Here is a 16,667-nt window from a genome sequence, read left to right on the forward strand (position 1 = left end):
CCAATGCCTTTGGTGAAGAGGCCCTGCGCTTCCTCTCTAGCTTTCTCTCTGACTACTGTGGAAAGATCCTGACTGTGCCTTCACTGCATACAGACCTTCCAGCTCCTGGCTTCCCCCTCTCCTTCACACCTCTTCCAGGTTTCCTACCCTTCAAAGTTGACTACAAATTGAGTTCCTTCCTTCTGGGAACTTCCTGGTCTGCTGGCCACCTCATGGTCAGTGGTTCTCAACCTGAGGCTGTACCACCCCCAGGGATCAGGTGAAAACAGCTGGGGACGCTTTTGTAGTCACAAGCTAGGGGATGGGCGGGGGACACAACTCCCATTCGGTAAGCAGGGCTAGGGATGCCAAATGTTTACAACACACGGAGAACTGGCCTGTCCACAACGTTAACAGCAGCACCCCCTGAGGGCCTCTGGCCTAGGTCCTTCATCCCCACAGAACGGACATAAGCACGTGGCAGTCTTAGCAGGCTGGCAGTGAGAAGATGGGCTTCTGGGGTCACCCAGACCTGGATTTGAATCTTGGCTCTGCTGCTTATCCAATGTGTGATCCTAGCCAATTCCTTAATCTCTTTGAGCTTCAGTTTCTGAAGATAACACGGGATTAAAAGCAACAGCTAACCTCATAAAGTGACCTGGCAGATGAGCACAGGTAATAATGGCAACGACAGTTAAGTCACCGGACACATCAGGTGCCAGATGCTACGCGAAAAGCTTTCCACACGACCCACGAGGTAGGTTCCGTTATTTTCCTCCACGTTCAGGTGAGGAAATTGAGGCCAGAGAGATTAAATACCCGGCCCAAAGCCACAGGGCTATTAAGTAGCAGAGTCTGGATTCAAATTCAGGTAATCAAATTCCAGAGCCTGCACTCTTCTCACTATACTGCCTCTCTCTCATTATGAAATAAGATCGCGTGGGAGAAGCCGGGCTCAGTGCTTGGTGCACAACAGCCTACAACACCTGGCAGGTGGCACTGGTATTCCCCACCTCAGCACCGTGACGACTGACATCACGTTACTGCTCACAAATTAACTTTCCCAACAACCGTGCTGGTGGGAAACACCCACTGGATACTCTTATGACTCCTTGTAAGGAAACGGTGTCCCCCAGAGGTTAAGGTTCTTGTTCTAGGTCATCCACGGTGTAACACAGGGGAAAGGTGCCCTTGGGTTTTACAGCCAGGATTCAAACCTGGCTCTGAATGACGCCAAAGGTCATGTTCTCATCCAAGACCCTGTACTGGTTCCTGAGAAAGCTGCTTCAAATGTTGCAGAGATGCCTTCTGACCTGATGGTGTGGGACAGGGCCAGGATCCCCAGCACGAAGAAATACATGGACAGCAAGAGGTTGATGTACTCCTGGGAAAATATCTGAGGCAGAAATAAAAAAAGAAACAGGAAGTCAGGGTTGCCAGTGGCTAGGAGGAAACCAGAGTCCCCGCTTCTCTTCTCCAGGCTGGTCTCACCCGCTGGAGTTAGGGAACGGTGTCAGGAAGAATCTCAGGGAGTGCTAGGGGCCTTCTAGCTCCTGTGGCTATAGAGAAGAAGGAGGAACCTCAGGTCCCCAGATGCACTCGCAAAGGAGTCTGTACTTTCGGGCTTGGTGGCCCCGCTATCGGGGGACAGGCAATAGATTTGTGCTCAGCGTCCTCGGGTGGGAATCACGGGGGAGGACAGTCTGGAGTGCAGAGTCCCAAGGCAGTCATCTGAACCTCAGAATGACCTCTTCCAAGTTTCCTTCTCCTTGCCCAAATATCTAGGGAGCCCCCTACGGCGGCCACCAACGCCCCAAGCACACTAGTTACAAGTCACTCGTGCCTTGCTTCATCCTCTACGTTATGTGCTTCTGGATGACTCCTCCCATGGTGATGGCTGGAAGTTATGACAGCAGGCCCTGACTTCGGCTTCTCGGCCTTACTGTCAAGCTCTCTTTCACCGTGTTCCGAAGCCAGCTGTCACTGTTGTGAATTCAGGAGTCTGGGAAGCCTCTGCCATCTCACTCCATGTTCTCCGCACCCTCTGCTGAGTTTGTTTTTAGGAGGGTTTGTAGCCGTGGTACGGGGCACCAGGCACTCGCAAGGAGGCTGTTACGGAATCTGTCTAAACGCCTGTCTCCCCTCGCTGCTCCCCTACTTCAAGCCTCGCTTTCATAAGCTCGAGACTCATACGCTCCCTTCGGCCCTCACCACCCCCGACGGTCACTGCGGACCTTCTCAGCTGCGGCTCAGGCCACACTGTTCTCCTTCTACTTGCTGTGGCCACAGTGGCCCTTCTGCGGGGCCTTGTCGGCGCCACAGCCCCGGCACAGTTAGCCAGCCTGTGCACACGCTCTTCTCTCCTCGCCTAGGCCACTCTTCCCTCTTTAGCTCTCAGCTCGGAGCAGCTCTCCTGGGTACAACCACCCCTCATCAATTCAGCTCACATTTACTGATTGCCTACTATGCGCACGGCATTGTGAGAGCCCCTGGGGATACAGCAAGGAATGAGGCCTACAAGTCCCTGCCCTCGTGGAGTTCATGAGCCAAAGAATCCCAAAAGAAACAAATATGCACTATATTTTGTCAGGGGGTAATGCTGCTCAGAAAAGCAGGGCCGGGCAAGGAGACAGAGAGAAGAGGGGAGAGCTGCTCCTGTAGACAAGTGGCCAGGGAAAGCCTCCCAATGGGAAGATATTTCTGTTGTTCAGGAGTAGAACCTTAACGAAGCAAGAGAGCTGCTGTGAGGATACTGGAGGGCCGGGGGGCGGGCAGGGGAAGCATTTGGGGCAGAGGTGAGGGTGAGTGCAAAGGTCCTGAGGTGGGTACGTTGCTTATGTGTGTGGGGAACAGTGAGGGCCTGTGAGCTTGGAGCCGAAGGAGTAATGGGATGGTGTATCAGGAGATGAAGCTGGGAAGGTAAGAGGGAGAGAAACCCTGCAGTGCCACGAGAAAAACTGGATTCTTCTGGGTGAGGCAGGCTGGTATTGGAGGCTGAGGGCAGGGCTCTGGCTTGATCTGACGGCGTGAGAGGATCCCATGCTGCTGTGTGGAAGACGGACTCCACAGGGCAAAGGTGGAAGCAGACAGCCTGGTGAGGAGGGCACTGCATAGTCTGGCGGATGGAGGATGGTGCCCTCAGCTGGGGGACGGAGGGAAGGGATGAGCAGCAGTCAGATTCCAGATCTGTTCTGGACCGGCAGAAGCGGAGGTGCTGCTGTCTGAGATGGGGGGTGCAGGGGTGGGGTGGGGGCAGGAGCAGGTTCCCGCTAGCTAGGCTGGCTCTTCCGTGCTTCCCTGGTGCCACAGACCTTGCCCCTGCGATGCTTCCCGGGACCGTCACTTCACATTTATCGATGTGATTGACTGGTGTCCACCTCCACCAATTAATAAGAACCTCCTCGAGGGCAGGGATGGGTCAGCTGTTTTTCTCACTCTGGGCCTTATACATAGCAGGCACTCAATAAATGTTTGAAGAATGAATAGATAAGCAAAGCAGTGGCCTATAATGTGACTAGGAAAAGAAAAGGCCCCATGGACATATTCCATGGCACGTGGGCCGTGTTTTAGAAGATGCGGCATAACCTCTCGGCAGCGTTCCTTTCACGTGGGCCCTTGGCGAAACCTCTCTGGCTGCAACTCTGAGCTACCCAGTGGGCTTGACTGTGCGGCCTGTGAATGGTGCACCAGGTCTGGCTTTCTTTGTGCTTTAGCTGTTAGAAACTCAGAGCCACACGGGTTTCAGAGTCACTCTGACAAGAGTGCAAGTCTTTCAAGTTTAGAGCCTGGGGTCAGGGTGTGGTCCTTACCCAAGGCTTTGTTTTCTCATGTTTTAATTTTCTCCTTCACCCCAATTTCTTCCTTTACTTTTTTTCCTTACACTGTTGGGTATAATTTTTATAAGCTGCCTCGAATAATCAGTTTTGAATGAGGTGAGGAGAAGATAAATTTTAGGATATTGAAAAACATTACAAATTCTCTCTGTCCCACCCGGCGGGAGAGGAGGAAAGGGGCTGAGGGCTACCACCGTTTGGCAAACCACTCCACAAGCTGCCAGCCCAGAGTTTGGTGAGAATCCGCTGGCTGTGTTGTCCAGCTGCCTCTCAGAAATCTCAGTATGGGCCCTCTAGAGACCTGGGCAAGAGGTATGCTGTGTCCTCTGCCACAAGGCAGGCTGGGGCTTACCTACCTGGAGAGGGGGACAGGCTGAGCATCCAGTGCTTTAAAGAAAAATGCCTATGCCTTCACTTGCCAGAAATTTCTCTCAGAGGGAACCTGGCCGAAGGAAAGAATCCTAAGTAGTAAAAACGTTAGAAGGTCTTGAGGCAAGGGCCTGGGTATATATCCCTGGCACTCAGCACGGCAGAGACTTGAGAATTATCTGCCAAAAGCCAAGTTGGGGGCAATGGGCTGGATGTAGAGACAGCCACAGAGCGCTCTCAAAACTATAGGGGCTGGGGCGCCTGAGTGGTTCAGTCGGTTAGGCGTCCGACTTCGGCTCAGGTCATGATCTCACGGTTTGTGAGTTCGAGCCCCGTGTCAGGCTCTGGGCTGACAGCTCAGAGCCTGGAGACTGCTTCGGGTTCTGTGTCTCCCTCTGTCTGCCCCTCCGCTGACTGCACTCTGTCTCTTGCATTGTCTCAAAAATAAAATAAAATAAGAACATTAAAAAAAAAAAAAAAAAAAAAAGAAGTATAGCGGGGAGAGAAAGCATACAGGGAGATGTACCACACAGTTCTATTTAGGGAAGCTAGACTCTCGGCACACACAGATATACTAACACCGTACATTTTATAAGGAGACACACATCTGAGGACATAAAGCAAACGCATCAGAGCGGGTGCTGCTCGTGGAGAGGGAGATGAGGTGGGAAATGGAGGCGGGCACTAGGGGTGAAGGGGAGCCTGGCACAGACGCATGATCGTGGGCTGTGAACCAAAGCAGAGAATAAATTCAACTCTTCACCTGAGGTCCAGGAAAAAAAAACCATCAGTCAATACCTAACGTTATTTGATGCACTCTTATTTTTAAGAGTAAAAACTGGGATGGCCTCTTCTGTTTAAAGTGAGGGGGATGTTGGAGGTGAGCTGTGGGGAATCTGCTTGTGGGGGTATCCTGAAACCGTTAAGAAGTGCAGCTCTGATCCAACAACGAGGGAGCGATGGAACAGCAAACCGGCGTTAAAAATTATGTTTCTGACTCACTCACAGACTGGGAAAGAATTCGGATACTGCTCCATGCAGGTGAAAGTACAGGGGAGTCAGCATACTCCTAACTGTTAGAGGCAATGTAAATGAGTGCAGTCTTTTCGGAGGGATCTGGCACTATCTATTCAAATGACAAGTGGAGGTGGTATGTGACCTGCTTCTCCCGCTGCAGATACACTTGAGAATACGGGCCGGGCCAAAATACTGTGCGTGATGTTCACACGGCCCTGCGGTGATAGCCCAGCATTAGATATCCCTCAGGGCCACCTCCGTAAAATACAACCACAAGCAGCTGCTAAAAAGAATGAGGTAGATGTGACTTTTGCCGATACAAAAATATCTCCGTGGTAAGAACCCTTTATCTGACACAGATCTATGCTTTTAAATTTTCACATAAACGTAGATCTACGCGTATGACTCACAAGACGCTACGCTAGGGAGAAGCTTATGGCTCACTGACACCTTCCCTTAGACTGAAAACAGTGTTTTAACCATCTACGTGTATTTTTAAAATGTAAATTAGGGGCGCCTGGGTGGCTCAGTCGGTTAAGCGCCTGACTTCAGCTCAGGTCATGATCTCGCAGTCTGTGAGTTCGAGCCCCGCGTCGGGCTCTGGGCTGACAGCTCAGAGCCTGGAGCCTGCTTTGGGTTCTGTGTCTCCCTCTTTCTCTGCCCCTCCCGCACTGTTCTCTCGCTCTCAAGAATAAAAAAACATTTAAAAATGAAAACATGTCTTAAATGTAAATTAAAAGTCCTTCTTGAGGAACTTTCAGTGACCAGGACAAAAGCACTTGTGACGCAGCACTACCGCAAAACCAAAAGACACACCGCTTCGGTTACAAGAGGATGATTAATTACGTTAAAAGCGTGCGTGTTAAAAGCCTGGAAGGAGACCTGCCCAAATGTTAACAGCGATCGTCACCTCTGCGTATTCTTCCCTCTCTTGATATCTTCCCCTCCCTTTAAGTTTTCCGCAGATACCACTGCTTTCACAGTCGGGAGATATTACGTGCTGCGTTAAAAAAAACACGGAAGCGTAAGAAGAGTTTGAGGTCACGTGAGCGAATGCCCATGACGTCATTAGTGGGGAGGGAAAGCAGCAGCTACGCAAGTGAGTACGCCGGCCGCGCGGCCACAGCGACGGACAACCACGCACCGGGAAGACAGAACAAGGACACACCTCCAAAGGGAATCTGTGATTGTCTCTGGTGGTGGGGTTTTGGATGACTGCTGTTTTCCCCTTTTTACTTTTCTGTGTTTTCCAGGTTTTCAACACTGAGCCTGTGTAACTTTTATTGGGAAAATAAACCTCGGTAAATTAAAAAAAAAAAAAAAAAAGAAAGAAAGAAAAAAAAAAAGAAGAAGGCAATTAGTAGGGCAGAGGCGTGGCGGAGACTCAAGCTACACACCCCGTCCCAGCATGAACACGACAGTGCAACCAAAACAGTGTCGTGAAAACAAAACACAAGAGCTACGTGGAGAAGAGAAATAAAGACCATGGGAATGAGTTCCAAACACTGTCAGTGGTTATCTCTACGGAGTCGGTCTAGGGGTGAATGATTAATGGTTTTCCCCCTGCTCTTTATTTTCTACAAATGAACATGCATGTCCCCTGTGATGGGAAAAACAAAACAAAACAAAATAAAGTTATTGAAACCAAATGACACACAGGTGGCAAAGGACTTACTTTGAAAAAGAGATAGAGCCCCAAAAGCGTGCAGCTGGCGATGATGGGGAACCGGGCGGCGTCCCGGCTGGTGATAGTCTCAGGCATGTCCGAGGCGTTCTGGAGCAGACAAGAAAGGTGGCTGTGAGCAGGGGTTGTGGTTCGGGCCTCCAAAGGCCACAGCTCATTCACCTCCTTCCCCTCCACGTCTTCTGGACCCAAGACTTGTCCGTGTGACAAAGACGGTCTGGAGCAAGATGGTCTACCCTGCCGTTTTGCCATTGGGGAGATCTGGACCCCGACAGGGACAGTCCAGGGAGGACACGGGGCACATGTGGCCCATCTGGGGAGAAGGGTGACAACGAGAGCAGTTCCAGTATATGATAATCAAGAGAAAAAACCCTGGAAACTGGTAACACGAGAGTAGTCCTAGACCTCGTGAGAACTATTCCCAATTTCCTTCTGGATTAGCTAAACGGGATGAATTTTTTATCCAATAGGTACGAGTAGAAACAAATCAACAACAGCCGCGGACACCGTATGTGGGAAGACACCAACTGTAAGAAGAAAATCTGGACAATACTTAAACTTAAGGAATCTGACTGGGAAAAGTGAATCTGGTAAGAGTAAAAGCCACAATTAAATCTACAATGGCAGATGCCATAGTTGGCGACAATGCGATTTGGGTGAAGAGATGACAGAGGATAAATATTTACATGAAAAAAAACCTGAATGTAGTCAAAATAATGTCAGTACTTTAAAAATGGAAAAAAATGAAAGTAGGGCAACAGTGCAGCACAGGGATTGTATCAGCTTCATAGAATTCCTGCCAGAAAACGTTCTAATGAAAATCCATCAATGGTAGTAGAATTCTGGTTTAAATTTATAGTAAAAAGACACAGAGTCAACAGCTTTCAAGATCATCATGCTCTCCATGCCCTCTCTGCTAGGCAGGATCCTCAGTCCTCAAGGACCTGGCCAATGTCCCTGCCACCAACCTTTCCCAGATTTCCCACCACGCTAAGCCTACTCCCCCCAAGGCAATTCCTATTATATGTGTAATTCTATTTATAACCTAGCTACCTGAAGTCCTAGCAATGCCAGATGAGACTTCTGCCCATGTCGAAGCGAAGTTCTCTCGTCACAATGCCCGAGAGTCCACCATCACCACATCTGTCCTATGAGTAAGGTACCAGCACGCCTGGGACAAGGGATCATGTTCAGCCGTAGAGTCTCATTAATTTTTTGGCTCACAGCTGCCTCTTAAAAACCAACAGGACAAAACATGCTCAAGGGGAAGTTGCCCAGAGAGGGAAGATTTTGGCTTAGGCAGGCCTTCTGCTCAAGGATGGAAGGAAAGTTGCAGGAGGGGAAGGTGAGGGGGGCAGAGAGCAGCAAGCCCGTTAAATGGTTATGAGATGGAGATGGGGGGGTGGGGGAACGGGGATGCACATACACTGTAGGTTTCAGTATACACTGGTCCAGCCTTTTGAGGAGGACGACTTAGCAGTTGCATCAAACTGTAATTTGCACATGTCCAAGGACAGAGAAGGTTCACAGAGCAGGAACCACCTAAAGCTTTTAATCGCAGGTATACATGTTCACCCTCACTTTTTTAATAAGAGAAACTTGAAATGAAGTACACAGAGATTCCATTTTTCATCTATCAGAATGGCAAAGGTCCCCATGCTGACTAACAGGTGGAGCTGGTAAGGCTGTGGGGAAACAGGGCCTGACCCACAGTGCCTTCAGGAGGGTAAATCGGTCTTCCTGCAGAGAGCATGTTGGCAATATTTGTCAACACCATAAATGCGGATGCCTGGGTAGCTCAGTTGCTTGGTGGTCCAACTGTGGCTTAGGTCATGATCTCACAGTTCGTGAGTTCGAGTCCCGCATCGGACTCTACACTGGCAGTGCTGAGCCTGCTTGGGATTCTCTCTCTCTCTCTCTCTCTCTCTCTCTCTCTCTCTCAAAATAAATAAACTTAAAAAAAAAAAAAAAAACAACAAATGCACATACCTTTGACCAAGCAATTCCACTGCTGGGAATTTTTCCTACAGATAAGTCACACACCTGCAAATGACGCATGTAAAGCATGGCCAAGGTATGCAGTGCTCTATTAATAGCTTGCTGGGTGACTGTGGCAAGTCCTTGTTCTCTGAGCCTCAGCTTACCCATCTGTCAAACAGGAGCACAATCTCTAGGTTTATTTACCTCTAAAAGGGCCAAAAGACTTCAACGAAATGAGATGGGATGTGAAATAGCAAACTGTAAAGTACCATGACTGCATGAGGAGCCATGATGGTCAGGAGAGGTGAGTGGGAGGCACTTCACCAAACCCCAACACGCATGACTGAGGTGGGCTAGGCACTGGGCTGGGAGGGAGACCCTTGTCTCCGGAGCCCCCGGGGGCAGCTCTGCTGGGAGGTGGGGAGTGGGGCAGATGAGTGGTACTGACAGAGAGAGGCAGGGCTCTCTCCCTCCTTCTCCCCTGGCCCTAGGTTTCTGCTTTGGGCAGCAGCGTGCTAGGGGGGGGCTTGGGAAAATTCCTCCACAAATCCAGAGCATGTCCCCTGTAGCAGGAGCTTAGGCACAAACATAAATTAGACAGCTGCTGATCTCAGAGAGTTCACAGGCAGGCGGGCCAAGACCCTGCTGTGTAAACAGAGTATCACAATACAATGTGACACGTGACAAAGTAAGATGTATACCGGTGTGATACCCAGCACGAGTGCCACATGGTTGAGAGAAGGTTCTGACGTCAGAAAGCCCAGCCCGACTTCCAGTTCTGCCTCTTCTCAGCTGTGAGACCCAGGAATGTCATTTTCTCTCTCAAAGCCTCGATTTGCTCATCCTGTGTGAGCTTCAGGATTCTATGACTTTTGCACTGGAAATACTTAGTGTTGTGCCTTGAGCTATCACACAAGCTGTCTAGACTCTCTGTAAGATGACGGTGGTGGTGGTGGTGGTGGTGGTGGTGGTGTAGAAGGGAATCACATGAAAGCAGGGCAAGGCCCTGAAGGTCAAGCGCAGGGTCTGGTATGGGGCAGGAGCGAGATAAATGCTGAATTGAAGAATCCGCTCTGTGTACAAGGTAGGGAACAAGGCAGAGGGAGCTGCAGGTGCAGAACACATGGGACTCTGGCCTCACCTACAAACCGGTGTTATGGCTCATTTCCACATATTCCTTTTAATTCGGCCCAGTGACCTGGGTGGGGAGAGGCTTAAAATTACTTGATAACAAGCCAAGGTGGGACACATGCTCCACTATACAGAGGAACCTGGTCTCCTTGGCGGGTGACTGTGTAAATACCCATGCTGCAATGCCGGGTCTGAATGGGAGACTGGAAATGTGACAACAGTAATAAGCATAACATTTACAGACAGCTTTCTAGATGCCAAGCACTGTTCTAGGTGCTTTACGTGATTTCATCTTCGCAAAAACTCTATGAGGCAGGTGTTTTTAAGAGCTCCACTTTACAGATGAGGAAACAGGGGCTCAGGGAGGTGAAGCAACTTGCTTAAGGTCACACGGCTGGTGAGTGGTAGAGCTAGGATTCAAACTGAGGCAGTCTGGTTCTAGTGTGCCAACTCTTAGCTCCTACTTCCTAGATGACCTCTACCTTCCCTACCTGGAAATTCCTGCTGGAAAGCGGTGACAGGATGCTCAGGGGGCCTGTGGCAATAAAACAGTTGACCTTCACCATTACAAAAATACAAAAGGTTATGAGGATTCTCCATCAGTTCAATGTGGATTTTTAAGCCAGACGCTCTTGTGCAAACACAATAGCTCCCGAAACGCAAAACGTAATTAGAGAATATGTGTGTGTGTGTGTGTGTGTCGGGGGGGGGGAAGCTGACACAAATAGGAGAAATAAATTTAGCTTCCAGTGACATTCTGGACGTTCAGTTAGCAGGGCAGAAGCAAAAGTAGTGAGGGAAGACAGATGCCCAACCTCAAGTCATTGGCTCGGCCTGAGCTCTGGGAGTACTGCTTCCAGGCCATGCCCTAGAAATGATCTGGGATTTGTGGACCATTGTGTTCCTCTGACACCCCAGCTGGAGACCCCAGGGTCTCTTCTCCTTTCCACTACACTCACTCATTCACGTCACCACAACTCTGCTTCATAGGCGTTTCTAGCACTACCCACTCCAATCCTGTGCCCCACTTGAGTCTTTACCATGACCACCTCACCAGCCTCCTTCCTCTCCTCTCTCCCGCCCATCACTGACCCTGCCAGGAGCACTTTCTGAAGCCTAGGCTTGACTGTATCATATACGTACCTGGCTCAGAAAGCCCTGGAGACTGGACTATCACACAGCCGTCACCCAGGAATTGAGGTCACTGCCGGTGGGGGTGTAAAACTTATACAACCTCTATGGTGCAAATGTGGTAAAATCCATCTAAGTCAAACATGCACATAGCCTGTGACCCAGCAGATCGATTAAAAAAAAAAAATCATCCCACAAACACAGACAAGTGTCAAGTAACAAATGTATTAGATTAATTTCAGCACCGTTTGTAATAGTAAAAGACTGACACCCGTCTGAACGACCAGTGGAGGACTCTAAATCGCACTTGAGCACACATCAGAATTGCCAGGAGGGCTTGTGAAAACAGGCTGCCAGGCCCACCTTCGGTTCTAATTCAGAATCTACATTTCTAATAAGTTCCCAGGTGATGCTGCCGCTGCTGGTCTAGGAAACCACATTTTGAAAACCAGTGCTCTAAACAAACTGTGGGACACAGGTAGGCTACTATGTAGCTGTTAAAGAACATGACCACTCCGTATGTACTGACGTATTTGATCTCCAGCATATATTTGGTGAAAAGAGCAAGGTGCAAAAAAGAGAGTACTTATAACAACATAGAAGTTATACAACAAAGACGGGGGAAAGCATATGCTTATTTATTTGTAAAGGCACAGAATTTGTTGGATGGACAGCCAAGAAACAGGTAAAGGGGGCTGCCTCTGGGGAGGGAAAATGGCTAGCAGGGGTGGGTGGGGGGTTTTCACCATGTGCCCCTCTGCGCCTTTGGAAATCTATGCCACAAGCATGCATTACTCACTCTCCCCACCATAAAATGAGGCAGATCTGCATGTACTGACATAGAAAAATGACCAAGACATAGGGCTAAAGCAGGAAAAAAAAATCAAATTGCAGAGCAGTAAGTACTGTAAAATCCCACTGTTGTAAAAATAAACCTATGTACGTGTATACACATAGGCACATGCATAATACATTTGTATACACACAGGACAAGTTCTGGAAGATTACACACCAAACAGCTAACTGGGTTCCTTCGAGGAGTGGCACTGAGGAGGTTTTTCCTTTATACTTCTGCACGGCTTTACAAGCGCCAGTGTGTGGTCGCTTTGTTAACTATGAAGATGAACTGCTCTGTTGCCTTCAGGATGCTGTCGCCCAGGAAGGCTGCAGGCTGCCTGAGCATCTTCTTGTCACGATCTCCCAGCCCCTGCCCCAGCTCACATCACAGTGCTCACTGCCTCCCTGAACACACTCCGTGGTGCCACGCCTCCCTCTCTCCTGTTCTGCCTGCTGAACTTGCGCCCATCCGTGTAAAGGCAGCTGTGCTCTCCTCTGGAAGGCATGTCAGGATTCGGTTTAGGCGGCTGCTCACACATCTGTTTCTCTATGGGGACTAAGCTCCGGGAGGGCAGGTCCTGGCCTTCGTTGTCCCAGCACCCCTGGTACCCAGCCCGGGGCCTGGCACACAGCAGGAGCCCAGTCCAGTTGGCTGAGGGGCTCCTCTGAGTTACAGGCCAAGAGCCTCTGAAGCAATCTGATCCCCAGCTATTGCCTGGGCTGGGATCTGCTCCCTTCTGGGAACACAGGTCTCTGACAGGGATGGGCACCCCTCTCAGGCTGCTCCTCCCATGGCTACTTCTTCCCAACACACTCCTGGATGCTCCACCTTCTTCTCCCCATGATTTCACAATTTGCTCTGCCTGTTATGGACAACTTGGCTCCCGGGAGAACTCTGTCCTCACATGCCCTCTCTCAGCTGGCTTTAAGGTCTAACACTGGTGGGAAATCAAAACTCCTGGGCCCCCACACTAACTTTTCTCTCTCCTTGCCACATGACCAGGGAAACATGAGTCAGGGTAGAAAAAGGGAGCTGTTTGGCTTGTTTTTTTTTTTTTTTTCCTCCCCTAGGCCCAAATGCCACTTGTGTGGGTCTTTGGAGGCACCTGGACTAGATCTAGCAACACCTAGTTCTGTCCCTAATTGGCAGAGGGATCATGAGAAGTCATTTCTCTGACTCTCAGTTTCTTTCTCTGTACCACAGGGAAAATAAAACTGGCTCCGTCTGTCCCATTCAGTTCCTGGGAGAAGCAAAGACGGTGAAGGCTCTGTACCTCTCAGAATATCCTAGTTATTGGTGGTGGGTCTGGCTGCCAGCGATTTCATGCGGCTTTCTAACTCCCCTACCCTGCAGGAGACGGTGGCGGAGGTATTTAGAGGCTACGGTGGATCGAAAGCTCCCTTCTATGCACACCCTCTGTGCCTGCCACACCAGACCTTCCACCACCTCCTAAACTGCTTCATACAGCTCCTTACCTGGTTTCCTCTGCCTAGAATGTCTTCTAGCTGAAATTCTATCTCTGCATCAAGGCTCAAGCCCACCTCCAGCACAAAGTCTCTCTGCCCTGCCTCAGGTGTGCTCCAACTTTCTCCCTAAACTCTGCAGCACGACTGTACTGCAATCACATAACTAGCTATTCCTTCTCCATTCAGGCACCTAAAGCCCTTGGTGACAGAGCTCTGACCGATTCATTTTTGCAGCATGCCCCCCCAACAACAGTGGAGGTTCAGGAAATTCTGTTGTCAGTAACGTGTTTTCTTAAGAGATTAGTGATCCTTGTGGAGAAGACACCAAGGAGAATTACTCAGTTTTGGGAGCCCCTCTCAGATCAGCTCACGCCATGCCACCTTCACTTTCCTTTGTCCTGGTCTATTTCAGCACCCCCCGCCTCCCGCCCCACACAAGTGTCTGCCCAAAAGGCATGGCAGGGAGGCTGAAAGCCATCTGAACTCTGCTTAGAAGAGGTAGAATGGAAAGGCAGGCAAATGGGGCCACCTAAGCCCTGCCTGACTACTCCCCTTTGTGTTTGTCCACAGAAGGAGCTAACAGCAGGTTCTCTGATCGTGGGGAAGGAAGGTGCCAGCCCTCAAGTTGGGTAATGTTTTGAGAACCCAGGCTTGAGCAGTTTCCGAAGTGGCAGCTGCTTTGTGGACCTGCCCTCTTTGGGTAAGACAGCTTCCGCTTAGGTTCAATTTCAGGTTTGGGCCAGGGAGGAGTTACAGATCAGGAGGGGAGAGGGTGCCAGGAAGTGAGAAGCCACCGGTGTAATGGGCTGGAGAGAGCTTAATACAGGGAAGAAGGGTGAGGGGAGGAAGTCAGGGGGTGGAAGGTGCCAGGGTCCTCTTAGGTATCCAATGGGACATATACTGAGGAAGGTCAGAAGTGGATCTGGCCTAGTCTAAGAGAGGCCCATAGCGGCTTAGTTCCTCAGCAGGTAAGCCAAAGTTGGTGGAGAGACTGTTTTAGGGAGCACAGGAAGAAAAGCTACTTTGAGGTAGGGTCTGGGTTCAGCCCAGGACAGGTCCAAGGTAGGAGGTGTCTACCAGTCAGGGAGAGCAAACCAGCAAAAGAAGGGTCTATGCCTGGTAAAAAAGAGAAGTGCTATGGAGTCAGGCTCTGAGGGGCTAGCTGCGTGGAAGTGGTTTGAGAGGTGATGCAAAAAATTGGGGCTTCAGCTGCGGCTATATCCTTGGGTTAATTTTTTTTGAGGCAGTGCAGGGGCCTGATCTGGGCGTTCTAGGAAAGCGCACTGCGGTTCACAGATTCCAGTTAGGCAGGTGTCACAGCTTAGGGATGGACCTGGATCCTAGAACTTGCCCTAGGGTGGGTGAGGCAGAGTTCCTAACGGAGGAATGACAAGGGATTGTACCACTCAGTTGTCAGGACCAGCGCCCCATCAGGTACAGATTGGGGTTGACCCAGAGCCCAAGATGAGGTGCCCCATATGGGATGGGCAGCCAGAGCAGAGGGTGCGGCCGATCTGCCTGGGTCCAGTAGGCTCAGAACAATACATGCCCGAGTCGCATGTGAGGCTGACAGTGTTTGCAGCATGATGCACGGAGAGGGAGGGATGTGTCAGGGTCCGACTGCGGGTAGAAGCCAGTCCCCTATCTGGGAAGGTGTCAGATCCCGGGACACCTAAGGCCAGCTCCCGGATGTGGTGGGGAAGCGGTGGTGATCCAAGCTGGGAAAGGTCAGTGTCCGGGGAGAGGTAGTGTCTGTCCCGTGTAGGGCGGGTGGGGGAAGGATCCGCGTCAGTCACGTCCCGGAGAGGAGGTGGAAAGCGAGTGCGGCTTTGCCTCCGACCCGACCTACCTTGCCGCGGGCGCAGCGCACGGAGCGAAGGGCGCCGAAGAAGATGGGCAGCAGCGCCATGAGCAGGAGGCTGCCGTAGGCCAGCGCGATGCCCTCGGGCGTGGAAGGCGGCCGCGCCGTGCCGTTGGCTGCGCCGCCCGCCTCGGCGCTGCCGTTGTGCGGGTCGCTGAGGGCCGAGTCCATGGCGACGCTGCGCTCGGGGTCCGACTCCAGCTCCGGCCGCCGCAGCAGAGACGCAGACAGGAAGACAGGCGCTGCAGGGAAAAGCCACGTTCCCTTAAAGAAACAGGAAGTGACGTGCCCCGCTTGCCGGCCCGCGCCGCGCACGCGTGCGCGTTCACGTCTCCCCGCCCGCGCGCCCTCTAATGGAAGCGGAGGGCCGGGCGACCAGTTGCTAAGCAACTCGCGAGTGGTCGGGAAAGGAACACTGGACCGCTGCGGTGGGCATCCATCCGGAGAGAGAGACCCGAGGACCCCATGCCCCGGTGCTCGCCGGCTTCCTTGATCCCAGGCTGTTCTGCTCCCTACAAGTCCTCATCCGAATAACTGAGAATTTGTTTCTGCATGCATCATTCATCCAATATTGAATCTTTGCATCGCTCCTTAAGTATTTGAATATCCCGTTATATGCCAGACGCCGTCCTAGGCTCTGGGCACACAGGGAGAATACAGGCAAAAGTCCGTCCCTATACTCATGAGGGTTGTTGCATTTTTAGTGCAGTGGTAGGGGGAGGTGTTGGGAAAACAATAAATAAAATGAGCAAAATAAAATATGAAGCGTGTAGGATGTTAGTGTGTAGTTGTGTGTTCCATAGCATGTTAAGGGACATAAACAGTTCATAGATATCTCCCTCTCTAGGAATCTAGTGTACTTCTGCATATGGCTTGGGCACTTCTGTAGAGTGATTCCCTTCAGTCAGTTCCAGCGGACAAAAGTCAGGTGGTTGGCTCTGTAGATGGACAGCCCTGTGGAGCTTCCAATGTATGTGTGTCCAGGGCTGAGAAGGTGTGGGTAGACGTGATCTGAGTTTGGGTGCAGTCCCATGCTGTCTGGGGCTCCTGGCTATGTTATTGCTGCCCTGGTTAAAAGCTGGAGAAAGTATGTGGCAGACAAACTGAGAAAGTTACACCCCGCAGAAACCTAGCACTGGAGAAACTTTGGGCCAAGTGATGGAGAAAAAGTATGCTCTCCTGGAACCCAGGAAGCAAGCCAATCTGAAACCAGGAAGGAAGATCCATTCCCCTCCAATGTCCCTTTATTATTATTATTTTAAAAAATGTTTACTTATTTTTGACAGAGAGAGAGAGACAGAGCATGAGTGGGGAGGGGCAGAGAGAGAGAGAGAGAGAGAGAGAATCAGAAACAGGCTCCAGGCTCTGAGCTGTCAGC

At 50.7% G+C, this 16,667-nt stretch overlaps 1 protein-coding gene across 3 annotated transcripts in view; it reads right to left on the minus strand.

Moving 5' to 3' along the window:
- The window catches only part of HM13 (histocompatibility minor 13), a 39,171-nt gene extending 23,613 nt beyond the window's left edge, over positions 1-15,558 (minus strand). For all 3 annotated transcript variants that reach the window (XR_006215533.1, XM_042980690.1, XM_015537034.2), the window contains exons 1-3: positions 15,278-15,558; positions 6,874-6,972; positions 1,293-1,375 (exon numbers count right to left, since the gene is read on the minus strand). Coding sequence is in view for 2 of the 3 variants with exons in the window: in XM_042980690.1 (XP_042836624.1) it covers positions 1,293-1,375; positions 6,874-6,972; positions 15,278-15,460 (365 nt within the window). In the remaining variant the exon portion in view is untranslated. The remainder of the gene's footprint in view (positions 1-1,292; positions 1,376-6,873; positions 6,973-15,277) is intronic.
- Between the last annotated feature and the right edge of the window lie 1,109 nt (positions 15,559-16,667).

The sequence above is a fragment of the Panthera tigris genome, chromosome A3 (assembly GCF_018350195.1).
Source record: "Panthera tigris isolate Pti1 chromosome A3, P.tigris_Pti1_mat1.1, whole genome shotgun sequence".
NCBI lineage: Eukaryota > Metazoa > Chordata > Mammalia > Carnivora > Felidae > Panthera > Panthera tigris.